This window comes from Amblyraja radiata, chromosome 32 (assembly GCF_010909765.2).
Source record: "Amblyraja radiata isolate CabotCenter1 chromosome 32, sAmbRad1.1.pri, whole genome shotgun sequence".
Classification (NCBI taxonomy): Eukaryota; Metazoa; Chordata; class Chondrichthyes; order Rajiformes; family Rajidae; genus Amblyraja; species Amblyraja radiata.
This window is the reverse complement of record NC_045987.1, coordinates 7,195,730-7,221,367: the sequence shown is the minus strand read 5'-3', so window position 1 is coordinate 7,221,367 and position 25,638 is coordinate 7,195,730. Positions and strand designations below refer to the sequence as shown.

Sequence of the window (25,638 nt, the reverse complement as noted above, 5' to 3'; positions counted from 1 at the left end):
AACCCTTCTTCAGTTGAAGAAGGGTCTTGACCCAAAATGTCACTTATTCCTTCTCTAGATGCCGCCTGACCCGCTGTGTTACTCCACCATTTTGTGTCTATCGTCGGTGTAAACTAACATCTGCAGTTCCTTCCTACACAGTAAAAACACTGCTGGAGTAACTCAGCAGGTCAAGCAGCATCTCTGAATGACATGGATGCTGCCCGACCCTCTGAGTTACTACAATGCTTTGGGGTTTTTTTTGCAAACCAGCATCTGCAGTTCCTTGTGTTTTCAAAAAGAATCGAATCCCTCTCTTTTTAAATATGTGACTTTTATATCTTTCTGCATTTCTAGGGATTTTGACTTTCAAACTTTCTTTAAATCAGTTACTGATTCGAAATCTCAGGGGTTTGACAGCCTTTTAATATTCTATTGATGTGATTACAGATCAAATGATGTTGATTACATTGAGATAGGCTGCACTTGAATTCAATATCAGTTGCTGCTGGCAGCTATGCACCACCCATTGGGATAATTAAATGACAACAATAATGGAATTCAGGTCGCGGCTCAGTAATACCATATGTTTCTTAAAGCACAGTTTAATACAAATCTAGGCGTTTTTGTTTGGGCTATCCTTCATGGAAAATATCACTGCACTGGAATTATTTTCTGTAAATCTCCAACCATGCTTTCTAAAGTAAAATTTACTCGTACTCTTGGTGGCACAGTGATCAAACTCCCCACATTCACCATCTCCATCCTCTGGCTTGGGTGCTCCCTCACCTTCACCAATGTATCGATGACCATCCATGGGTAGCACGATGGCACAGCTGGTAGAACCACTGACTCGCAGCGCCAGAGACACAGGTTCGACCCTGACCTACGGTGCTGGCTGCGTGAAGTTTGTGGGCTCTCCCTATGACTGCTCGCACATCCCAATAACGTGCGGGTTTGTAGGTTAATTGGCCCCCGTAAATTGCCCCAAGTGTGTAGAGAGAGGATGCGAGATTAGGATAACATAGAACTAATGTTAAGAGATGATCAAAGGTCAGTGTGGACTTGTTGGGCTGAAGGGCCTGTTTCCATACTGTACCTCTGTATATCTCAACTGCCTATACTGATGCTGCTAAGTTCTGACTCAGTATCAGTTTCCACCCTGCTCTCAGTTTTCTATGCTCCATCACTGACACTTCCCCTCACGAGCTCAGTTTCAGGAGTTAGGTGAACAAACAATATTCACCGCGGTGCTAATGTGAGGTCGCTGATTTCTTCATGAGTACTGGCTGACCCGCTAAATATTTACATATTTTCTGTTCACTTCAGAATTGATTCTCCAGCAATATTTAATTCAATTCTTGAATTTCTTCAGGGATAAGGTCATGTAACATTTACAGACCTTCACAGGGAGATCCAACTGCACCTTTATAAAGATGACTTATAACTCAGTTACATAGAATATCCAACACACTATCAAGATCTAGATTTGATCCAGCATATCTCCCTCAACACCAGCAGCCATAACTCGCCAATCCTTTACATGCTGTCATCTTCCTCTGCAAACATAATCTGGAGTATTTTTGGAATGCAGTGTACAAGAAAGGGAAAAAGACACACACAATCTTTTGAAGTATGAGTGAGTTTTTATTGGGAAAAGCAAAATAATTCTTATCTAGAGGATAGTTTGGTTTGGCCGTGATGCAATCCATAGTACACAAGCTGCTGTCGTCGTTAGGGCAGTGGCCAGTTGATTAAAATACAGGGTTTGAAGTAAGGTGTTTTTAAAAGAATAGCATGAAGCCGTACAAGCTGATTTTGGTTTTTTTCAAGGTCCAGTAATTCTGGATCATTGTGTATGTTAAAGAATGCATGCTGGATGTGGTTAACATGACTTGAGACAAGTCAAAGCTTGACTTGCGCTCTGTGCGTGATAGCACAACTTAAAAGGGAATTCTCCAGCTCTTCCATTGCACAGCTGACAAACATTTGTCCAACATTCTGTGACTTTGTTCCACATGTTAATTTGTTTCTCCCCTCGGATGGCAATAATTTACCCAATGTCACCACTACATGTTAGCACCACTCCTTAGCCTTTCCTTTGTCTATCTGAACTTTTGTTTTTGCCTCAACTATAAATCCTGGGAACAGATAACACCAAAGACAGACACAAAATGTTGGAGTAACTCAGTGGGTCAGGCAGCATCTCTGGAGAAAATGAATAGGTGAAGTTTTGGGTCATGACCCTTCTTCAGATTGATTCTTTTTCTTCAGAGATGCTGCCTATCCTGCTGAGTTACTCCAGCATTTTATAGACAATAGGTACAGGAATAGGCCATTCGGCCCTTCGAGCCAGCACTGCCATTCAACGTGATCATGGCTGATCATCCACAATGATGTCTGACGAAGACATATCTTTTGTGTCTGTCTTCGATGCAAACCTGCAACTGCAGTTCCTTCCTGCACAGATTATATAACACTTCCCATTTTATAACGGATTCCTGTTTTCTAAGCCTCTTGAGTTTAACCAATAGCCCCGGAATTACTGGGAGTTGTCTATTGTCCTCTTATACGGGTCTCATAAGCAAAACCAAGGCAAAGTCTTAACGGCAGCGATCTGGGGAATCAGTGCTGGACTCTCATTCCTTCTTATTGTTTTACATTATGGAGCTCAAAATTGCACACAGTCCTTCAACTTGAGCCTCAGTTTTGTACACCTGCCTCATTTATTTATATTCTGCTCCTTTTATTTGTGACGAGTCCTCCACAAAGCATGCTGATGCTGCGTTTGCTGTGGTATGCTTAGGGCTAACTGGCCTCACTGGGAATGACTACACACACAAAATCCACCGGGTTTGGCTGGGCCGTCTCTAGTGCAATGTTTAGTGTTGGCCGATTGCTCACTGCCGGTTTCACCTCTCAGTTTTGTTTTTAGCGCAAGTTCTATTCTTCTGAGCATTACCATTGGGGATATCAGGAGCCCGTTAATTGATGCTGACTTTAAATAGACCAGGACTGATCAGAATGGCACATGGTTGCTTCCTTAGACCTGGCCGATAAGAGTGGATACACCGGTGCTTGGGAAGGGGATAAAATTGGCCAGCGCTCTGGTTCCTAATTGTGTGAGTGAGGGGTGCAGATCACACCCCAAACAACACTTTGCAAAGATTTCGCTCGGAAAAGAAATGAATGCCCTTCCAAAGACAGTGCTTATGTTAATCCATTCTTGGACACATCTTGCAACCTGAAGGAATGGAGAGGCAAAGGTTGGCCAGATGGGTAATAGTCTTTGGGATCTGGTCAGATTCTGGGTCAGCAATAATTGGAAACTGATCATAAATAGTTGTACATTTTAGAGCTTTAGTTTGTATTGGCATGTGTCTATTTAAATACAATGGATATTTTATATATTTTGTCCATTTCTGACCATTTACTGTGAAATAAAAAATGTTACTGCACTCTTGTCATAGTCATAACACAGCGAAACTGGCACTTTAGCCCACTAGGTCCATGCCAACCATCTATACCAACTGGCCTCTATAGTGTGAGAATATGGGTGCTCAAAAAGATGTGTAAATGTTCTCAGCACACCTGGCCCCATCACCTTCTCAAGCTGCCTCTAGGTTTACAATTAAAATCCTCAGATTCCCTCTAACCCCTGTATTCCTGCCTTACATCTGCACCCTCTGATTTTAGACATCTCTGCTATTGAAGGAAGTTTCCCACTATCCATCCTGTCTATGCCATTCATAAGTGACATGGTTAATTCAGAGACTAAGGTCCTGAACTTGAATAAAGGAGATGTTGAAGGTATGAAGAGATGGGAATTGGCTCGGATAGACTGGCAAATTCTACTTAAAGGGTTAACAGTGGAGATGCAATGGCGTAGCTTTGAAGAGTCGCATGAATGAACTCCAGAAATTGTTCATCCCTGTCTGGCGGAAAAATAAAACTGGGAAGGCGGCAATCACCGAACAGCAATCACCGCATACGCTAACACTATCTTACACATGAGGGACAATTTTACAATTTCCAGAAGCCAATGAACCTACAAACCTCTATGTCTTCAGAGTGTGGAAGAAATCCGGTGCACCCGGAGAAAACCCACACGGTCACAGGAAGAACGTAAAAACTCCGCACGGACCACCTGTAGTCAGGATCGAACCTGGGACTGTGGATCTGTAAGGCAGAAACTCTACCACTGTGCCACCCAACACTTGCTCCCTCCAGAGGTTGTGAAATCTCAACGGACTACACCCCAACACTACCTTCATTGGAAGTATTTGATGAAAAAACACACAGTAACATCTTATAAGCAGGTGCCCATGCTGTACCTCGAGTGTTTGATGGGTCAAGGTGGAGGGAGTTTTACTCCGTATATCTAACCTGCTCCGTACCAGCCCTGAGAGTGTGTGATGTGCGGAGGTACGCAAAGAGGAACCACCCCTGCATCACCAGCTCTTTGTACAATAGCAGGCGATGAAAAAATGCACCAAATTAATTTTTGCTTTGGGATGGGTTTCCCCCTCATCGGATGGACAGGAAGAGGAGCTTATCAGAGCACGTCTTTAACTTCCAGCTCTTCAACATCGAGGGTCCACGTCAACTGTTGTCATCATCGCGGGGAGTCCTCAAGTTCCTGAACTCGTCTTCAATTTGCTCCAAGGTTTTCCCTTTGGTTTCCGGGACGCAGAGACCGGTGAATATTATTCCCAGGGCGGAGATCACACAGAAGAACAAGAAGGGCACAGCGAGTCCATAGGTAGCCTGAACAAGAACAAAGCGTTTAAACTTTTTTTAAACAAACACTTCCCCAGATGCATGGACTCATTTGTAGATACTGTACCACTCCAACTTTAACCATGACTAAAATTATTAAATTATAAGAAAGAGGTGTGTGTGATGATTAGTGAAGCATGCCAGACTTGATATTACGACGATCTGTGCAGAAAAAGGTAAACACAATGAACTGCAGATGCTGATTTATAAACAAAGACGCAAAGTACTGGAGTAACTCATTGGATCTGGCAGCATCTCTGGAGAACATGGATAGGCGATGTTTCGAAGAAGAGTCCTGACGTGAAACGTCGCCTATCCATGTTCTCCATAGATACTGCCTGACCTGTTGAACTACTCCCAGGACCTTGGTGTTTTAATCTGCAGAAGGTTCATGTTCAGGCTAGGCGGCTGTGACGTGGATGCCACAAGGATTAGTACAGGGAGTCCAGCTGCTCACAGTCCAGAGCAGTGACTTGTGAGGCAGGACCAGTCGTATTTTGCTACAACTAAGTGGCATTGTGGGCTTGAGGAGAATGCAGAGAAGCTTCAGAGGAATACAGACAGGCTAAGAATATGACGGATGTAATTTACTGTGGAACAATTTAAAGCCATCTTTGGAAGCAAAATTGAGTCATGTACAGAGTGGAAACAGGCCCTTTGGCCCACACTGACCAACATGTCCCATCTACACTAATCCCACCAACCTTCATATCCCTCTAAACCTATCCTATCCCTTTACCTGCCCAAATGTTTCTTAAATGTTGTGATAGTCTCTGACCTAACTCCCTGTGGCAGCTCGTTCCATACACCCACCACCCTTTGTGTGAAAACGCTACCCCTCAGATTCGTATTAAATCTTTCCCACTTCACCTTAAACCTATGTCCTCTTGTTCTCGATTCCCCATACTCTGGGCAAGAGACTCTGTGCGTCTACCCGATCTATTTCTCTCATGAATGGAAGATAAAAAATATAAAAATGGAGTTGTTTTACATAGTGAAAGATTGAAACCTGTTGTTGCTTGGAGAGATCTGGGTATCCTTGTACATAAACGATTATAATCTAATGGGCAGGTAAAACAATGGTATGTTGGCCCACCTTGCAAGAGGATCTGCGTGCAACACTAAGGATCATACAGAGCCCTGGGGAGACCACACCTTTGGACTAGGGCAGCACATTGCTGCAGCTGGAAAGCTGGGATCGATCCTGACCTCCGTTGCTGCCTGTGTGGAGTTCTCACGTTCTATCTGTGTCTGCGTGCATTTCCTACGGCTGATCCAGTGTCCGCCCACATCCCAAAGACGTGCAGAAGGGTCTCTACCCGGAACGTCACGTATTCCTTTTCTCCAGAGATGCTGCCCGACCTGCTGGAGTTACCCCAGCATTTTGTGTCTATCATCAGGTTCATACGTTGATTGGCCTCTGTAAATTGCCACTAGCGTGTAGGGAGTATGTGAGATAGTGGGATAACATAGAACTAGTGTGAACAGGTAATCAATAGTCGGCGTGGACTCTGTGGTCTGAAGAGTCTGTTTCCATTCTGTGTTTGTACATCAAACTAAACTAAACTACATCAAACTAAACTAAACGAAGAAAGACTGGATAGACCCGGCTTGTACTCGCTAGAATTTATAAGATTGAGGGGGGATCTTATAGAAACTTACAAAATTCTTAAGGGGTTGGACAGGCTAGATGCAGGAAGATTGTTCCCGACGTTGGGGAAGTCCAGAACAAGGGGTCACAGTTTAAGGATAAAGGGGAAATCTTTTAGGACCGAGATGAGGAAAACATTTTTCACACAGAGAGTGGTGAATCTCTGGAATTCTCTGCCACAGAAGGTAGTTGAGGTCAGTTCATTGGCTATATTTAAGAGGGAGTTAGATGTGGCCCTTGTGGCTAAAGGGATCAGGGGGCATGGAGAGAAGGCAGGTTCAGGATACTGAGTTGGATGATCAGCCATGATCATATTGAATGGCGGTGAAGGGCTGAATGGCCTACTCCTGCACCTATTTTCTATGTTTCTAAATTAAACTTGGAACTTTATGGACAGGTCCAGTCTCTCTACCTAAGGTAGGGTATACTTGCAATAGAGGGAATGAAACAAAGGTTCATCAGATTAAATTCAAGGACGGTAGAGATGATCTCATTGAAAAGTACGGAGCTTGTGCAGGGTTTGATGATTCACTGGGCTGGCATGTCGAGGACCAGAGATCACATCTCAAGATAAGGATATGATCATTCAGGACTGGGAAGTGAAGATATTTCCTCATGCAACACCCCATGAAACTTCTGCATTCACTTCCCCAGGGGGGAGGTGGAGGCTGACTGACCGACAGAGGATTTGGGGATATTTAGAGGACCAAGGGACATGGAATTTCTTTCCCCCAGGATAGAAAACAAACCCTTCAGACCTGTGGGGTAGAAGAGAAGGAGAATTCATTAAGAGGAACAAACCTTCACGAGCAGGAAATACTCTGTGAGGATGAAGCCTGTGATCCAGCTGACAATGACACACAGGCCTGACATCAGGCCCCGCACTTTAAGGGGAAGGATTTCCGACATCAACAGCCATGTGATTGGACCCCATCCCAGGGCGTAGCCTGCAAACAAGACAAGAGGAGACAATGTCTTCAACCACATTGAGACAACTGGCTTAGTGATCCCATGAGGGCAAGAGATCAGACCAGTGATGAATGCTGTGGTGGATGTTTGTGTAAATTTTTTATTGTGGTTGTGTTCTTTATTATTGTACCGCTGCTGGCAACCCAAATACCTCCGACCTTGGTTGTGTGGCAATTAAATTATTTCAATTATTATTTCAAAGCAAAAACATATCTCAGGAACAACTAAAGGTCCATTAGGCCCGCTTCACACTGACTCCGCACCCTGACGTGAGAAAATTCCCCTCAACTTATTCGGGTTATTGATTCCACCTTTGCTTCAGTGCAGTGCTCTGCAAATGTAAACCCTCTGTTCCAACTCAAGCACAATGAGAAAGATACAGAATATAGTAGAATATAGTGGTCAGCGTTATAGCGTAACAGTTCCAAAAACAGTCCCATGTCCGCAATGGGGTAGAGGTGAATAGGACAGTACCTTAGCGTATGAAAGGGCCATTTGGAAGCCTGATAAGGGAAGGGAAAAAGCTGTCCCTATAAGTGTAAGTGTGATGATTTCTCACTATTCCACCAAGCACTTCCAGGGTAGGTACAATATTAGGCCCCCGACCCAAAACGTCGCCTGTCCTTTTTCTCCAGAGATGCTGTTTGACCCGCTAACCCGTTAACGGAATATAACCCGCTAACGGAATAGCTGCTTCCCCACAGCCATCAGGCTATTAAACCTGGCTCGGACAAAACTCTGATTATTAATAACCCATTTTCTTTTATTTGCACTTTATCAGTTTATTTATTCATGTGTGTATATATTTATACTACGGTATAAGGACACACTTATCTGTTTTGTAGTCAATGCCTACTGTGTGCTCAAGCAAAGCAAGAATTTCATTGTCCTATCCAGGGACACATGACAATAAATTCACTTGAACTTGAACTAACCCCAGCACTTTGTGTGTATCTTAGGTACAATATTAGTTTGGCATAAAGTAAAGCTTCCTCAATAGCCCCCTAACCAAACTCTTGATGTAGGACTTACCAAATATGTAAACAATGATGCTGAGCAGAGGTAGGATGGTTAGCCATTTTGCTATGTTGTGTTGAGGGTGATACGCAAGGGTTAAGTGGTCACTATCCACATTAGAATGGTTAGTCATGCTTGTGTTGTATTTGTTGATCCCATCCAGACTGATGTAGACTCCAAGGGTCAACGTAGACAGACACATAATTGTACCTGGTGGGAAAAATGAAAGAAAAATGTCAATTTCCCTGCTATTTCTCATGCTCGGAGACTGTTTTGCAATTACTCCAAACCTAGTGGTATAGCAATATAATGGTTAGAATATTGGATGCTGAGATGGCATAGAATCCACTGAATGTTAGCTCAAGTCCCACTAAGAAATTGAATGTAGATGAGACTTTCAGGAGGAGGAACTGCAACACTGATGTAAAAAACTATTGTAAAAATCCAACTGATGCACAAATCTCCGAAAGGGAATGAAATATGTTTAGTTTAGTTTAGTTTATTGTCATGTGTACGGAGGTATAATGAAAAGCTTTTGATGCGTGCTAATCAGTTGGCGGAAAGACACTACATTACAATCAAGCCATCCACAGTGTACAGATACATGATAAAGGGAATTTAAGTCAAGTCAAGTCACATTTATTTATATAGCACATTTAAAAACAACTCCCGTTGGCCAAAGGGCTTTACATTTGTTATAAGAATAGTATAAACAAACAAACAAACTACATACATATATACATGTAGCCCTCGCTCAGTGGACGTCAGGAAAGGCTTGGGAGTACAGATAAGTTTTTAGTCTTGACTTAAAGGAGTCGATGGAGGGGGCAGTTCTGATGGGAAGGGGGATGCTGCTGTTCCACAGTCTAGGAGCTGCAACCGCAAAGGAGAGGTCGCCCCTGAGCTTATGCCTAGACCACGGGATATTCAGCAGCCCCAAGTCGGCCGATCTGAGGGACCTGGAGGTGGAGTGGTGGGTGAGAAGACTTTTAATGTAGGAGGGGGCAAGCCCATTGAGGGCTTTGTAGACATAGAGGAGGGTCTTGAAATGTATACGGAATAACGGTTAGTGCAAGATAAAGCCCGATTAAAGATAGTCCGAGGGTCTCCAATGAGGTAGATAGTACAGTGTTTAAGAAGGAACTGCAGATGCTGGAAAATCGATGGTACACAAAAATGCTGGAGAAACTCAGCGGGTGCAGCAGTATCTATGGAACAAAGGAAATAGGCAACGTTTCGGCCCGAAACGTTGCCTATTTCCTTCGCTCCATAGATGCTGCTGCACCCGCTGAGTTTCTCCAGCATTTTTGTGTACCCAGGTAGATAGTACAAATGGATTATACCCACTTGAATGTCCAGACCCACACTGGTACCGTTGGTTCAGATGCGCCTCTGAAGTGATCTAAGTTACTCCAGCGTTTCATATACTTTGTGTAAGCCTGCATCAGCAGTTCCTTGTTTCTACATTTAAAAGTTTGGTTTTCCGGGGACTCTTAATGATCCCACTCCAGGTCTAAAACCACCAACACTCTGTTCTTCAACAACTTTGGCCTAAGACCCAGTCACATTCATTAGACCATGGGGACCACGCAAAAGCCAATCTTCACAGAAACTCCACTTGGTGGTCAGGTTTGGAAAGTGAGCATGTTTGATCCTTTCCATATCGTGAGTTTGAATGAGGTGGTCAATAGGTGTATACTTGGGGCTCGTATACTCTGGAATTTAGAAGGGTTTTATTAAGAGGGGATCTTATTGAAACATATAAGATTATTAACGGTTTTATTAAGAGGGGATTTTATTGAAACATACAAGATTATTAAGGGTTTGGACACGCTAGTGGCAGGAAACATGTTCCCGATGTTGGGGGAGTCCAGAACCAGGGGCCACAGTTTGAGAATAAGGGGTATGGCATTTAGAACGGAGACAAGGAAACACTTTTTCACACAGAGAGTTGTGAGTCTGTGGAATTCTCTGCCTCAGAGGGCGGTGGAGGCCGATTCTCTGGATGCTTTCAAGAGAGAGCTAGATAGGGCTCTTAAAGATAGCGGAGTCAGGGGATATGGGGAGAAGGCAGGAACGGGGTACTGATTGGGGATGATCAGCCATGATCACATTGAATGGCAGTGCTGGCTCGAAGTCGAATGGCCTACTCCTGCACCTATTGTCTATTGTCTATTGAAACATGACTACGTTTATCATGCCCTTTCCATCCCTGGATTCGTCAGTGCAGACCAATGATGGAGTTAGGCTCCCTGCTCTGTGGCTCGGTCCCACTGCATCTTTTACCTGAAGCAAAGAGAAGTTTCCGCCTTCCAGCTTTGTCCATAACCCAGGCCGCAATGGACACGGACACCAAGCGAACAAGTCCAACCAACACTGCATCATAGGAACCTGGCTACAAAACAAACCTCCGTCAGCCTGCAGAACTGAAAGTGAGTGAGAGGGGGGAAGGGATGGGAGATACGCTAAATATGAAGGACCCTTTACCGCCAGCGGAGGGTGACATTTTAAAGTAATTAGTATAAGTTGTAGAGGAGAGATGTTTAGTTATTTTTAGAGATAGTGTGGAAACAAGCCCTTTGACCCAGCGAGTCCACACAGCGAGACCATCGATCGCCCCGCACACTGGTTCCACATTATCCCACTGTCGCATCCTACACACTAGGGGCAAGTTACAGAGGCCGATTAACCTACAAACCCGCGCGTCTTTGGGATGTGGGAGGAAACCGGAGCACCCGGAGGAAACCCACGCGGTCACAGGGAAAATATACAAACTCCACATAGACAGCAGCCGAGGTTCGGATCGACCCTGGTTCTCTGGTGCTGTGAGGCAGCAGCTCTACCCGCTGCACCGCTGTACGGGGGGGGGGGGGGTCTGGAACTCTGTGCGGATGGGGACCCTGCGAACAGCAGACTGGTTTATTGTGCGGTGGCAATAGTGTGTGATGTTGGTACTTACCAGGATGACTGACGTACTGTCAAAGATGAGCTGCAAGTTGACCAGGATGACTGTGATGCCACTCAGCTGTTGAAACACTCTCATGAAGAGAGTAATCAGCATGGGCTTGTAGACAAAGGGCTGCCGCAGGTCCATGCACGACAATCGTTTGACCTGGCAGGGAGACAGAGACACACGCTCACGTTGGAAGAACAGGGAAAGACAGAGAGCTTGTCTTTTATACACCACCGAGGCTCAAGGAACTGCAGATGCTGGAGTCGTGAGCAAAGCATGAAGCGCTGGAGGAACTCAATGGGTCAGGCAGCATCTTTGGAGGGAATGGGGTAGACGGATCAGGACTCTTCTTCAAACTGGTTGGTGCTGGGGGAGGGAGAAACTGGACGAGAGGTGAGGGTGAGACAAATCCTGGCAAGTGGTAGATAAGTGGGTATAGGTGAGGCTGCCGGGCCTTGTGGTGCCCCCACCTCTTCTTCAGCTTCACCCTCCCCCAACTAAAACCAGTCTGAAGATGGGTCCCGACCCGCCAGTCTATTCCCTCCACAGATGCTGCCTGACCCGCTGAGATTCTCCAGTTTCACTTTATGCAACACTGAAGTACATCCACAGCGTAGAATGCAGAACAAGCGGCCAAGGCTGACAAGAATCCACAAGTGATGGGAGAACTGTTCAGATGATCAAGGTAGCCATAGAGTTCCATGGAGACATAGAAGCCTCTTATTGCTTCTTAAAATGGTCGCTTCGGAACCCAGATCGGCCTTCATTCACATACAGTGGTATTTCCCCCCCCCCCCCCCCCCCCCCCCCCCGTGTACAACATCATCTGTCCCCCCAGTGTGCAGAGAGTGGATGGGAAAGTACGATAACACAGAACATAAAGCTTTTCACTGTACCTCGGTGCAAGTGGCAATACTAACCCACACTATACTAAACTAGTGTGAACGGGGAGATCGATGGCCAGCATGAACTCGATGGGCCAAAGGACCTGTTTTCATGCTGCATCTTTCAATTAATTAATCATTTATGCTCACAGATCACCCACTAAACTCTTTGAATTTCAGAGACTAATGACCCAAACTTTGTTTCTGGATGCTTATGTTTGCTCTGGGCTGGCCGTGTGCAGTGGGAGTGGATGTGAAGGGGTTTGGTACACGAGGAGCCTATTGACATGGATGGTGGTTGGGGAAGATGGCAGGGCTGCTGATCCGTGCTTCACCCAGGCAATTCAGGAAAGGAAGCCCTTCCCAACGGGCCATTCCCACTTACGTCCTTGTTCAGGGATTCATCGATCTTCCTGTACTCTTCCAGGTAATCGGAATCCGATCCTCGAAGCCACATGAGGGCTTCGATGGCTTCGTAATAGCGCTCTTTGGAGATTAAATAGCGAGGAGACTGCGGCATGAAGCACATGGCGATAATTAATACTGCCGGTATAACTGCCCCGACAACAGCTAGCCAACGCCACGACAAGACCAAGTCTGAAAAACACCAACAGATCTCAGGTCAGCCTTACACTTGAATCACTGATCTCCTTTCCCCATTACTAACACAAACTGCAGAGGGTTACAGAGGGTTACATATTGTGTTTGGGCAGCTTACACCCCAGCGGTGTGAATATTGACTTCTCTAACTCCAAGTAACCCTTGCTTTTCATCTCTCCCCCTTCCTAGTTCGCCAACTGTCTGACTGTCCCCGATTACATTTTATCTTTGTACGTGTACTTATCACAATCACCTATTCTACCTTTTCCTTTGATCTACCTTGTCTTTTATGTCTCTGTGTCTCCCTCTCCCCTGACTCTCAGTCTGACGAAGAGCCTCGACCCGAAACGTCACCCATTCCTTCTCTCCAGAGATGCTGCCTGTCCCGCTGTTACTCCAGCTTTTTGTGTGTCTCTCTCGGGTTACAATTAAATTATTTTTCACATCCTTTGCTATTTGCCACCAATGTAGAACATATCTTAGAACACTTTCCTTTGCATCAGGAGAACAGCCACAAAATCAAGGACCCTTTACACACCAGTTGTCCCCTCTTCTCCCATCTCAATTTGGGGCAGAATATACAAAAGCTTGAAAGCATATATCACCGCTTCCCTGCTATTATCAGTCTTCTGAAGGGAGCTCCCATAAACTGGGCTGTAATCCCCATCTCCCAGCCAACCTCATTGCGGTTGTTGCACTTTTTTAAATCTGCACTTTCCCTGTAGCTGTAACACTATATTCTGCCCTCTGGTGCTTTTCTGTTGACTGTGCCTGTTGCACTTGTGCGAGGCTTGATGTACGGTATGATTTGGTTGGATGGCACACAAATATCTCACCGCATCTCAATACTAAGCAACACCAATGTGCAGAATTCCTCACCCAGAGCGTAGAGCAGAAGTGATCCACAGACAAGCATGAACTGGGGAGTAGATCCCAGTCTCCCTCTCAGCTTGGCCACTGATATCTCCGAAATATACACCTGGAGAAGAGGAACAGTACACTAAGCATGTGTAGGAAGCAACTGCGGATGCACCGAAGATAGACACAAAGTGCTGGAGTAACTCAGCGGGTCAGGCAGCATCTCTGGAGAAAGGGAAACGGTGACATTAGAGACCCTTCTTCAGATTGAGAGAGAAACTAGAGCTATTAAAAAGTGCAGAACATATAAGAGTCGGCACCAATGGCCCAGGAGCCCACAATGGTCCATTGTTGCCTGTGAAGGAGGTGATAACAAAGAGATACGAACAGTGAAACTAGCAGGACAACTAGGGTGGGGGATGGACGGAGAGAGAGGGAATACAACCGGTACTGGAAATTAGAGAAATCAATATCCATACCGCTTCCTCCAATTTGCATTGGGCCTCACTCTGACAGTGGAGGAGGCCCAGGACAGAAAGATCAGTATGGGAATGGGAAGGGGAATTAAAATGTTTGGCAACCAGGAGATCGCGTTCACTTAGCAACCTGGTGTCCAGCAGGGGTTAGTGGGAGCTGCCACCACTTTGGGTTGGAACCATCGATGTCACGGGTGGGCAGCATGAAGTATAGAAGGTAGGGGCCGCACAGCCGGTATAAACCCAGTTGTTGTTGCAAGTTGTTGTTCTCAACATATCTGGTGTTCCCCATGGTTCAGTGACCTGAGATATAGTCTATGCGAGAGACCTGAAGGCTGGTGGACCAATACAGTTCAGGGGGAACTATCTTTAATCAGACTTTATCAGACATTAATGTTATATCTTGCACTAAACATTCTACCCTTTATTCTTTAACTGTGCACTGTGGATGGCTTAATTGTATTCATGGGTGGGCTTCTTCATTGGAGAGCACACAGACAAAGGCTTTTCACTGCACCTCGGTGCACTAAACTAAACCTATTGACGGGTGGCATATACAGCAGACTGCACAAACAGTGGGGCAGTACTGATGGAGTGCCACAGTGGGGCAGTACTGATGGAGTGCCACAGAGGGGCAGTACTGAGGGAGTACCACAGAGGGGCAGTACTGAGGGAGTGCCACAGAGGGGCAGTACTGAGGGAGTGCCTCACTGATTTACCTCACACTGTCCCTCAGCCTGCAGAGCAGCTGGCAAAGCCTCTGCCTCACAGCACCAGAGACCTGGGTTCAATCCCGACCTCGGGTGCAGTCTGCGAGGAGTTTGCATGTTCTTCCAGTGACTGCAAGGTTTTCCTTTAGGTGTCCCGGTTTCCCCCCACATCCACAATAGTGTAGGTCGGTCGGCTAACTGCCACTAAAAACTGCCCCTGGTGTGCAGGTAAGTGGATATTGTTATAGCTACAGAGAAAGTGCAGATTGAAAAAGTGCATGGACCGCAATGAGGTAGGTTGGGAGATGGGGATTTCAGCCCAGTTTATGGGAGTTTCCTTCAGAAGTACGATGGGTAAGTAAATGCAGGTCTCGCTGAGAAAGTTGGGAGCAAAACAATGGGATGAATGGAGAATCTAACTAGACTCTCTGGAGAGATGGGTGGCATAATGATGCAGTGGTAGAGTTGCTGCCTCACAGCGCCAGATACCAGGTTCGATCCTGATTATGGGTGCTGTCTGTAGGGAGTTTGTACGTTCTCTCCGTGACCTGTGTGGGTTTTCTCCGAGATTTCCGATTTCCTCCCACACTCCAGAAGCGTACAGGTTTGTAAGTTAATTGTCTTGGTATCATTGTAAATTGTCCCTAGTGTGTGTAGGGTAGCGTTAGTGTGCGGGGACGGCTGGTCGGCGCGGACATGTGGGCCTGCTTCCACGCTGCGTGCCCCGCTCCCTGCAATGGCTGCCCTTCACCGCACACGGTGTCTGAGACGGGCTGGGAAAATCATTAAGGACCCCTCACACCCCAACCATGGGCTATTTGCCCTCCTCCCATCAGGGAGGCGGTACAGGAGCCTCAGGTCTCGCACCAGCAGGCTGAGGAACAGCTTCTTCCAAAATACCATTACCCTGCTGAACTCACAGGCCCCACGCTAGCTATCTTTTATACCCTTTTATCTGTATATATTTATTTGCCTATGTACTAGATCAATATATCCACATTGTACATATTGTTTTAACCAGTATTTTACTACTTTGCACTCTGATTAGATGCTAAACTGCATTCCGTTGTACCGGTCCTCGTATTTGTGAAATGACAATAAAGTTGAATCTAATCTAATCTAATCTCTGAACTAAACTGTAAACTAACCCCTCTCAGGCTGCCCCCCCCGACGTTGCACGAGATCGCAAGGCAAGCTTGGATCCATGTTTCACAGGGATTTAGCGACTTACCGGGATGGAACTGGCAGACATTCCCGCTGCGAAACCGGTCATAGCACGGCCCAGATCAAGCATCCATCTTGTACTGGCTCCGCCCATCAAGGCAAAGCCCACAGCGGAGGGCACGGCAGACACCATGATGGTCAACTTGCGACCCAACAGGTCATTGAACAACATGGCGCCGAGCCCACCCACGACAGCCCCCAGGTTGAAGACAGACTGTAAAACAAATGGACACAAGGAACTGCAGATGCTGGTTCACGAAAAAAGACACAAAATGCTGGAGTGGCGGAGGTTGAGCAGGCGGGGACTCCATTCCTTGGAGCGCAGGAAGATGAATCTTCAATCTTGAGTAAATCTTCCTCAACTCTGTCCCAATGATAATTCCCATGGCAATTATAGCATGGGCTGGGCACAGATGAATGATCTTCTGCCTTGTCTCATCAACTATCCCCACGGTGCAGGGTGAATATGATATATCATCATTATATAATAATCATCAAAAGTGCCTACCTCAAACCATGCTCCAGAACGGTCATTAAGTCGGAGGTCAGGGTCTAGAGAGTGTTCCAGTTCTGGGACCACAGGCGAAGTGTACACCAAGGCATAACCAAAGCTTAGGTTTCCCAGCACAGCGGTGAAGACTGCCAGGAACATCCATCTGTTATTCACCGGCCTGGAATCAAAATGTGGATTGGCCTCTCAGTCAGCGGGACCCTCGAGCCTTCGCGCACTCCAGTCATATGTATCCAACTCCAGGATCAGCCTGAAGAAGGGTCTCCACCCGAAACGTCACCCGTCCCTTCTCTCCAGAGACGCTGCCCGTCCCGCTGAGTTACTCCAGCATTTTGTGTCCATCCAGGATTTACAACATCCTCTCCCTCGTTTATGGAGACACAAGGAACTGCAGACGCTGGAATTCTGCGTTAAAACTCAAAAGTGCTGGAGGAACTTGGCGGGGCAGGCAGCGATGGTCAAGCAACGTCTCGGCTCGGGACCTTTGATCTGACCTCTACTGTGTTGAGGCCGGGGCAGCAGCTCTCAGGCACCTCCTCATATCCACCCCTCCTCCTTTGTTAATGTTTTACTCCACGTCCAAGTCCATTGTTTCAGCCACTCCCTGCAGCTGTGAGTTTATTTCTCATCACTATCTATCTATCTAAGTCCTCCCTCCCTCCACCGCCTCCAGTTTAAATTCCATTTGGAATATTTTGGAGGACCAAGAAACCAAGAACCAAGAACTATCCAGTAAAAGCATTTCTCCTTTCCTCCCCGGTAGAATATTGATGACTATCACTCTTGTATTATATTCCCATAATGTTTCTACATCTACCCTGTTGAAATTTTTAATGGTCACGAAGATCTCCACTAGATGATTCAGTGGCCTTTTATTGAGGAAGCGTGCACATTATCTGCACTCCTTTCTAATCTCTCAGTTCCTGTCACAATTGCACAAGTTTCTTTTTTAATACAGCTTCTCAAAAGCCCCCCCAATCCCTTTTTAATATCAAAACTAGAACTGTGCACAGGGTGAACTTCTCTGCTCTTCAATGTGACTTTTCTCGATATAGACCCAATGGTTTAGGTTAGTGGTTGAAAGGGTTTATTAATCTTAGTCATTACTTTCAGCAACTTGTGAATCTGTGCCCCGAGATCCACTTCCCCCATTTGCACAGAGCTCTTGAGTTGCGTGTGGTGTCCCTGTTCCTGCTGCTGAGACATCACCTCACCCTCACCTGCACTGCACACCATAACCATGTGAAAGCTTCATTATTGCCTGTCCTCCTTCACCGTAGAACATAGAAGAGTAGAGCACAGGAACAGGCCCTTTGACCCAAACGTCTGTGCTGAACTTGATCCCAGGTTAACCTAATCTCTCCATCCTCACGTGAGCCATATCCCTCCCTTCTCTCCATATCCATGTGCCTATCCAAAAATGCCACCATCATATCTGCCTCCCCCACCACCTGAAGTAGCATGTTCCAGGCATTCACTACTCTCTGTGTAAAAAAACATGCCCCCCTCATCTCCTTAAAATGTTGCACCTCTCCCCTTAAGGTTGGCAAGAAGCATTTCACTACACCTAGGCGTATGTGACCAATAAATAACCTTTGAACCTTTGAAGGTTATGCCACCTAATCTTTAACATTTACTACATTCTGGCAAGATAGATAGACAGACAGACAGACAGACAGACAGACAGACAGACAGACAGACAGACAGACAGACAGACAGACAGACAATCTATCGTGGGGGGCATGTTTTTTTACACAGAGAGTAGTGAATGCCTGGAACTATCTATCTATCTATCTATCTATCTATCTATCTATCTATCTATCTATCTATCTATCTATCTATCTATCTATCTATCTATCTATCTATCTATCTATCTATCTATCTATCTATCTATCTATCTATCTATCTATCTATCTATCTATCTATCTATCTATCTATCTATCTATCTATCTATCTATCTATCTATCTATCTATCTATCTATCTATCTATCTATCTATCTATCTCTGACTGTCTACCCTATCTATGTCTTATAATTTTATGTTCCGTACTTCTATCAGATCTCTCTTCACCTTCCAGATAAAACAATCCAAGTTTGTACAATTTGTCCTTATAGCGAATGCTCTCTAAACCAGGCAGCGTTCTGAACATCTGCACTCTCTCCAAAGCCTCCACATCATTCCCATGAAGGAGTGATCAGAACTGCACACAATACTTCAAACATGACCTAACCAAAGTCCTGCAGATAAGGCTGCAACATGACTTCCTGGCTGGTATACTCGATACCTGACCGATGAAGGCAAGCATGTCCCATTGTATCATTTAATAACCTTCCTCACTGTCCACAACTCCATCAATTTCCGTGTCGTCAGCAAACTCACGAACCAACCTGCCTACATTTACTTCCAAGTCATTTATACACATCACAAACAGCAGAGGTCCCAGCACAGATCCCTGCAGAACTCCACTGGTCACAGGCCACCAGCCAGAACAACACCCTTCCGCCACAACCCTCTGCCTTCGACAATCGTATCTTATTTATTAATTATCATATTTTTAAATTATGTGAACTGAAAAAAAAAAAGAAAATGCATCTTTCAACTGTGCCTCTATGCCATACTTCTGTACAACTTACATACATGGAGCAACATCCTTGGAGCCTACGCCAGCTATTATCTCAAACTGTCTTATAGTCAATGAATTATTTTGGAACACAGCGATCAATCTTTCATATAGTAAACTCCCAACAATGTCCTGGTGCTGGCCTGAGCCCTTTCCTCTCTCCACAGATATGATACGATAGGACTTTATTTATCCCAGGAGGGAAATTGATCGGTCAACAGTCATAAACACACTAAATGCTGCCAGATCAGTTGTTTCCTGCATTTTCTGTTTATAATTCAGATTTTCAGCATCGGTAATCTTTTACTCCAATATCTACCCTAAGTGAGTCAATATTGATTTTTATCTGGTGCTGCTTATGTAAAAGTACTCTAGGACATTTAACACTGATCATAGATGATGCCCAAACCCAGACAGCTCTTTGTGTGCTGGTCACGGAAGTAAGTCTGCAATCATGCATCACAATCACTCCACTCTTTTAAATCCATCTGCACACTGTGGACGGCTCGATTGTAATGATGTATTGTCTTTCCGCCGACTGGTTAGCACGCCACAAAAGTTTTCATTGTACCGCGGTACACGTGATAATAAACAAAACTCAACGCGACTCAATAGACAATAGACAATAGACAATAGACAATAGGTGCAGGAGTAGGCCATTCAATCCTTCAAGCCAGCACCGCCATTCAATGTGATCATGGCTGATCATCCCCAATCAGTACCCCTGTTCCTGCCTCCTCCCCATATTCCCTGACTCCGCTATATTTAAGAGCCCTATCTAGCTCTCTCTTGAAAGCATCCAGAGAACCTGCCCCCACCGCCCTCTGAGGCAGAGAATTCCACAGACTCACCACTCTCTGTGAGAAAAAGTGTTTCCTCGTCTCCGTTCTAAATGGCTTACTCCTTATTCTTAAACTGTGTGGCCCCTGGTTCTGGACTCCCCCCAACATCGGGAACATGTTTCCTGCCTCTAGCGCGCCCAACTCAACATCAAAAGTGCCAAACAAAAAACGTTCTTGATATACCTTGATATACGGTATACCTTCAGTCTGAAGTAGGGTCTCGACCTGAAACGTTACCCATTCCTTCTCTCCAGAGATGCAGCCTGTCCCGCTGAGTTACTCCAGCATTTTGTGTCTAACTTTCTTGATATATCTCGGTTTTTTTAAAGCATCACATTTATGAGGTACTTTTTTTTTTTATTCAGTCATTCTTAATTGCATCTGATTTTGAAAGGCTGTTTCTAGTTCTTACCTTGCCTGAGGCTCCTGCTGCTGCTGCATAAGATCACTGAAGGTGTTATACTGTTGGCCATTGGCATCATTGATCAATGTGTTCCTCATGATGGGGACAGAGTGAGGTTCCTCTTGATCCAGCATTGGACTTTTATACCCTCATCATCTCTTTACAGAAGTTCCCGTCTGCAGAATTTCACCATGTGTGGAAGTGAGTCATCTTGAAGAGCTGCTGTAGAATTCACTGCCCGGAATGTTCTTGTCACCAGGATTTTCAAGTAGATGTTAGCCAATACTGGGAGGAACAAAAATAGAAAGTGAAACATAGAAACATGTGGCCCCTGGTTCTGGACCCCTCAACATTGGGGAAAAAAATTCTGCATCTAGCTTATCCAGTCCTTTTATAATTGTATACGTTTCTATAAGATCCCCTCTCGTCCCTCTAAATTCCAGTGAATACAAGCCCAGTCTTTCCAATCTTTTCTCATATGATAGTCCCGCCATCCCAGGGATTAACCTTGTGAACCTACGCTGCACTGCCTCAATAGCAAGGATGTCCTTCCTCAAATTAGGGGACCAAAACTGCACACATTACTCCAGATGTGGTCTCACCAGGGCCCTGTACAACTGCAGAAGGACCTCTTTACTCCTATACTCAAATCCTCTCGCACTGAAGGCCAACATGGAAACATAGAAAATAGGTGCAGGAGTAGGCCATTCGGCCATTCGAGTCTGCACTGCCATTCAATATGATTATGGCTGATCATCCAACTCAGTATCCCGTACCTGCCTTCTCTCCATACCCCCTGATCCCCTTAGCCACAAGGGCCACATCTAAATCCCTCTTATTTATAGCCAATGAACTGGCCTCAACTACCTTCTGTGGCAGAGAATTCCACAGATTCACCACTCTCTGTGTGAAAAATGTTTTTCTCATGCCATTAGCTTTCTTCACTGCCTGCTGTACCTGCATGTTTACTTTCAGTGACTGGTGTACAAGGCCACCCAGATCTCGTTGCACTTCCCAGAGAACCTCCCAGAGAATGAATAGAAGTAACATGGGATGTTGTAGGTGGGAATTGGTCAACTTGAAGAACCAACGATCGATACTGTGCAGTAAAAATAGTTTCAAGCCATTGAGCCGTTGATGAACCTGGCAGAAAATTACATCCTCCCTTGCTCTCCTCTGCTACATGAGACCCTCCACTTTATACTGATGCTAACAAAGGAAAAGTCCGATGTGTAGAGAAAGCCTCATATAGTGAGATAGTTCCTGTGGGTCAGGTGGGTCAGGTGAGTAGGTACTCAAGTGATCCATCATTTACTGACTACAAGAACTGGAGAGGGGGGGGGTGGGGGGTCACTGACCCCCCAACACATGCGGCAGCAGTTTTCTCACGACATCCACGGGCGAGAACACACCTCTTAGTACGATCAGAGTCACAAGCCAGTGTCCAGCAGCTGGGCCCAGTAACACCACAAGTTTGCCCCAGAGAACTGGTAGAGCATCCTGTTGTGGAGAGGATGTTTCCACCAGAGTCTAGGCCCAGAGTGCACAGCCTCAGACTAAAACAACGCACCTTTAGAAAGGAGATGAGGATTTAGGTACACAGAAATGGTGGAGAAACTCAGCGGGTGCAGCAGCATCTATGGAGCGAAGGAAATAGGCAAAGTTTCGGGTCGAAGCCGGAAGGTAATAGGCAATGTTTCGGGTCGAAACCCGAAGGGTTTCGGGACGAAACATTGCCTATTTCCTTCGCTCCATAGATGCTGCTGCACCCGCTGATTTTCTCCAGCATTTTTGTGTACCTTCTATTTTCCAGCTTCTGCAGTTCCTTCTTAAACGAGATGAGGATTTAGTCTGGTGAAGGTGAATCTGGGGAATTCATTGCCACAGACGGCTGTGGAGGTCAAGTCATTGGCTATTGTACCGTTGACCCTGTGTTAACCTACATATGACAAATAAAACTGAACTGAATTGAACTGAACGGAGATTGACAGATTCTTGATTAGTAATGGTGTCAGAGGTTATGGGGAGAACACAGGAAAATGGGGTTGAGAAAGAAGGCACCGCAGATACTGTTTTTTTTATGTTGGAAGGAAATGGACAAGGGGAATAGGATGGAGTCATAAGGTCATAAGGGATAGGAGTAGAATTAGGCCATTCGGCCCATCAAGTCTACTCCGCCATTCAATCATGGCTGATCTATCTTTCCTTCCTAACCCCATTCTCCTGCCTACTCCCCAAAACTTATGACACCCGTACTAATCAAGAATCTATCTATCTCTGCCTTAAAAATATCCACTGACTTGGCCTCTACAGCCTTCTGTGGCAAAGAATTCCACAGATTCACCAACATCTGACTAAAGAAATTTCTCCTCATCTCCTTCCTAAAAGAACGTCCTTTAATTCTGAGGCTATGACCTCTAGTCCTAGACTCTCCCACTAGTGGAAGAATCCTCTCCACATCCACTCTATCCAGGCCTTTCACCATTCTGTGTTTCTATGAGGTCCCCCCTCATTCTTCTAAACTCCAGCGAGTACAGGCCCAGTGCCGACAAACGCTCATCATAGGTTAACCTACTCATTCCTGGGATTACGTTATAAACATTATAGAAACTCCTGTCACACACATATTTCGAGGAATGCAAACACATATATGTGAAGTATATAGAGGTGAGTTCAGCAGGTAAAAACAATGGGTCTGTCATAGTTTGTGGATTTTGGGGAGGAGATAGAGTCGGGCAGTGCAGGGCTGGGGAAGGATAAGGTTGGAGGCTGTGGAAGGCAGATCGCCAGAGGTGATGACATTTTTTGTGGAAAGGGACTGGACAAAGAGGAATAGGATGGAATCAAGGTACAGTATGTGGAGAGGACCCTTCTGAAGATGGGGTCCCAAAGTGAATCCATCATCTATCCATGTTCTCCTGGGATGCTGACTAACCTGCTGAGTTACTCCTGCATTCAACATCTTCTATCTTTCCTTGGTAATAGAAGATGTTGACTTGGGAATAAAGTTACATCAAACTAAACAGGATCCCCAGGAAGGTCATGAAAGATGCTGGAATCTTGAGTAAAATACGAAGTGCTGTAGTAACTCAGCAGGTCAGGCAGCATCTGTGGAGGGAATGGGCAGCTGACTTTTTGGGTTGGTACCCTTCTTCCCGTCGAGATGCTGTCTGACCTCCAGATCCCCGTGAATGTCTCACCGAGTTCAGGAACCGTTTGCAAAGAAATGATAACATGCCGAATAAACAGACAACCTGCTCAGAACAAAAACAGGATTTTGTTTTCTCTTTCCCAGTCCCAAGATCATATTTCCATTCATATTCTCTTGATGCTATGATACTTTGTGTTTTCAATCAACGAAGGTTGTTTATCTGAATTAATCTGTGAAGAGATAGAAATAAGTAACTGGACAAAATTGCTGGAGAAACTCAGCGGGTGCGGCAGCATCTGTGGAGCGAAGGAAATAGGCAACGTTTCGGGCCGAAACCCTTCTTCAGTTCCTTCTTGGACAATAAGTAACTGGAATTCCCAGTTGCTGCACAACTCTGGTTAAGATTGTGAATTACATGGGAATTTCTAATTCACACACAGTTTTAATTAGTGAATAATTTGAATTGGCATTTTGTGAAATAGTTTGGGAACACATTCAATCATACTTTGTGCCTAGGTACAGTGAAATGCTTTGATTTGCATACAACCTGATAAAGATCGTACAACAGACCTCACCTAGGCAGCACACAGCAGTCGCCACATGTCTGGCGAAGTTACAAAAGTTCACTAATGCCCCTGTCCAATTTAGGAAACCTGAACAGAAACCTCTGGAGACTTTGCGCCCCACCCAAGGTTTCCGTGCGGTTCCCGGAGGATCCTCCGGGAACCGCACGGAAACCTTGGGTGGGGCGCAAAGTCTCCAGAGGTTTCCGTTCAGGTTTCCGTTCAGGTTTCCTAAGTGGGACAGGGGCATAAAGGTTGGCTTGCCCTGCATCACCCGCCTGTGTGGCATCATCTGGGGTCGGCACAGTGACTGCGCAGAGCTGATCAGATGTGAACGAGCCAACCTACCGTGGGCACACATGGGCAAGTGGCACAGGCACGTCTCTCGAAGTCTGAAGAAGGGTCTCGACCCGAAATGTCACCCATTCCTTCTCTCCGGAGATGCTGCCTGTCCCGCTGAGATACTCCGGCATTTTGTGTCTACCTGTCCCTCGAACATATACATTGATGTGGCCAAGCGAGAGACATCTGTTTGAGCCGTCAGTGTCCTGGCAGAAGCCTAAACGAGAAGCTGGCTTCAAAACGATAATGTTTGTCAAAATATATGGCTATTCTTCAGTAACAAAAAGGGATGGAGATTTGGGATCGACACACTTGAAGACAATAGAGACGCAATACTACGCAATGAACGTATCGGTGGAAATGTTTAGAAAAAACCCAACAAATAGTCATTTATGACTGTGTCTTTTGGGACCTTGTCATTTTCTTTGTTGGCATAGTATGTACAGTATATTTAATTGAGAAACTAAGGAAGTAACCAAATGCTGGAGAAATGGCTAATCTCCGAGGAGCAACCATTCCATCACTCACCAAGGTTGCAGTGGGCAGTGATCCCCCCAACCTGCACATCCTTGCGATGTGGGAGGACAACCTGAAGCACTGGTAGAAATTGTCAACTCCACACAAACTGAACCAAGGTGGGGACTTGAATCTGGGTTACTGGAGCCCTGTGGCAGCAGCAGCAGCTCTGCAAGGTGTATCTTTATTGCAGCTGGTAGATCAGTCTTGTGATTGCATTCACTTGTGATCTTCTAAGGTGCATCTTGTGCCTCAGTGACATGTGTTGTGTCAATAATTGTGAAACTATTGTATTCCTGGGGAAACGTACCGTGTGTTTCCTCGTGTCTCACCATTTTATGTATTTATTATTGCCAAAGAAGAGCTATTTCTTCTTCAAGATCTTGAAGATCAAGTTCAATACTTGGAGATCAAGTATTTGACTGTTCAGCCAAAATGTGTAGGAAGGAACAGGTGCTGGTTTAAACCAAAGAAAGACACAAAAAGCTGGAGTAACTCAGCAGGTCAGGCAGCCTCTGGAGAGAAGGAATGTGACATTTCGGGTCGAGACCCTTCTAGGTCTGAAGAAGGGTCTCGGCCCGAAATGTCAC

At 45.5% G+C, this 25,638-nt stretch overlaps 1 protein-coding gene across 1 annotated transcript; it reads right to left on the bottom strand.

Annotated features, from left to right (window-relative positions):
- Nucleotides 1-4,156: 4,156 nt before the first annotated feature.
- Nucleotides 4,157-20,574, bottom strand: slc2a6 (solute carrier family 2 member 6). The gene is made up of 9 exons (XM_033049413.1): nucleotides 20,486-20,574; nucleotides 16,609-16,771; nucleotides 16,108-16,314; nucleotides 13,712-13,811; nucleotides 12,618-12,829; nucleotides 11,355-11,507; nucleotides 10,682-10,790; nucleotides 7,211-7,356; nucleotides 4,157-4,746 (listed from the first exon to the last, which is right to left on the bottom strand). The coding sequence occupies exons 1-9, from the start codon at nucleotides 20,572-20,574 to the stop codon at nucleotides 4,582-4,584; spliced, it is 1,344 nt and encodes a 447-aa protein (XP_032905304.1). The 3' UTR covers nucleotides 4,157-4,581.
- Nucleotides 20,575-25,638: the final 5,064 nt, after the last annotated feature.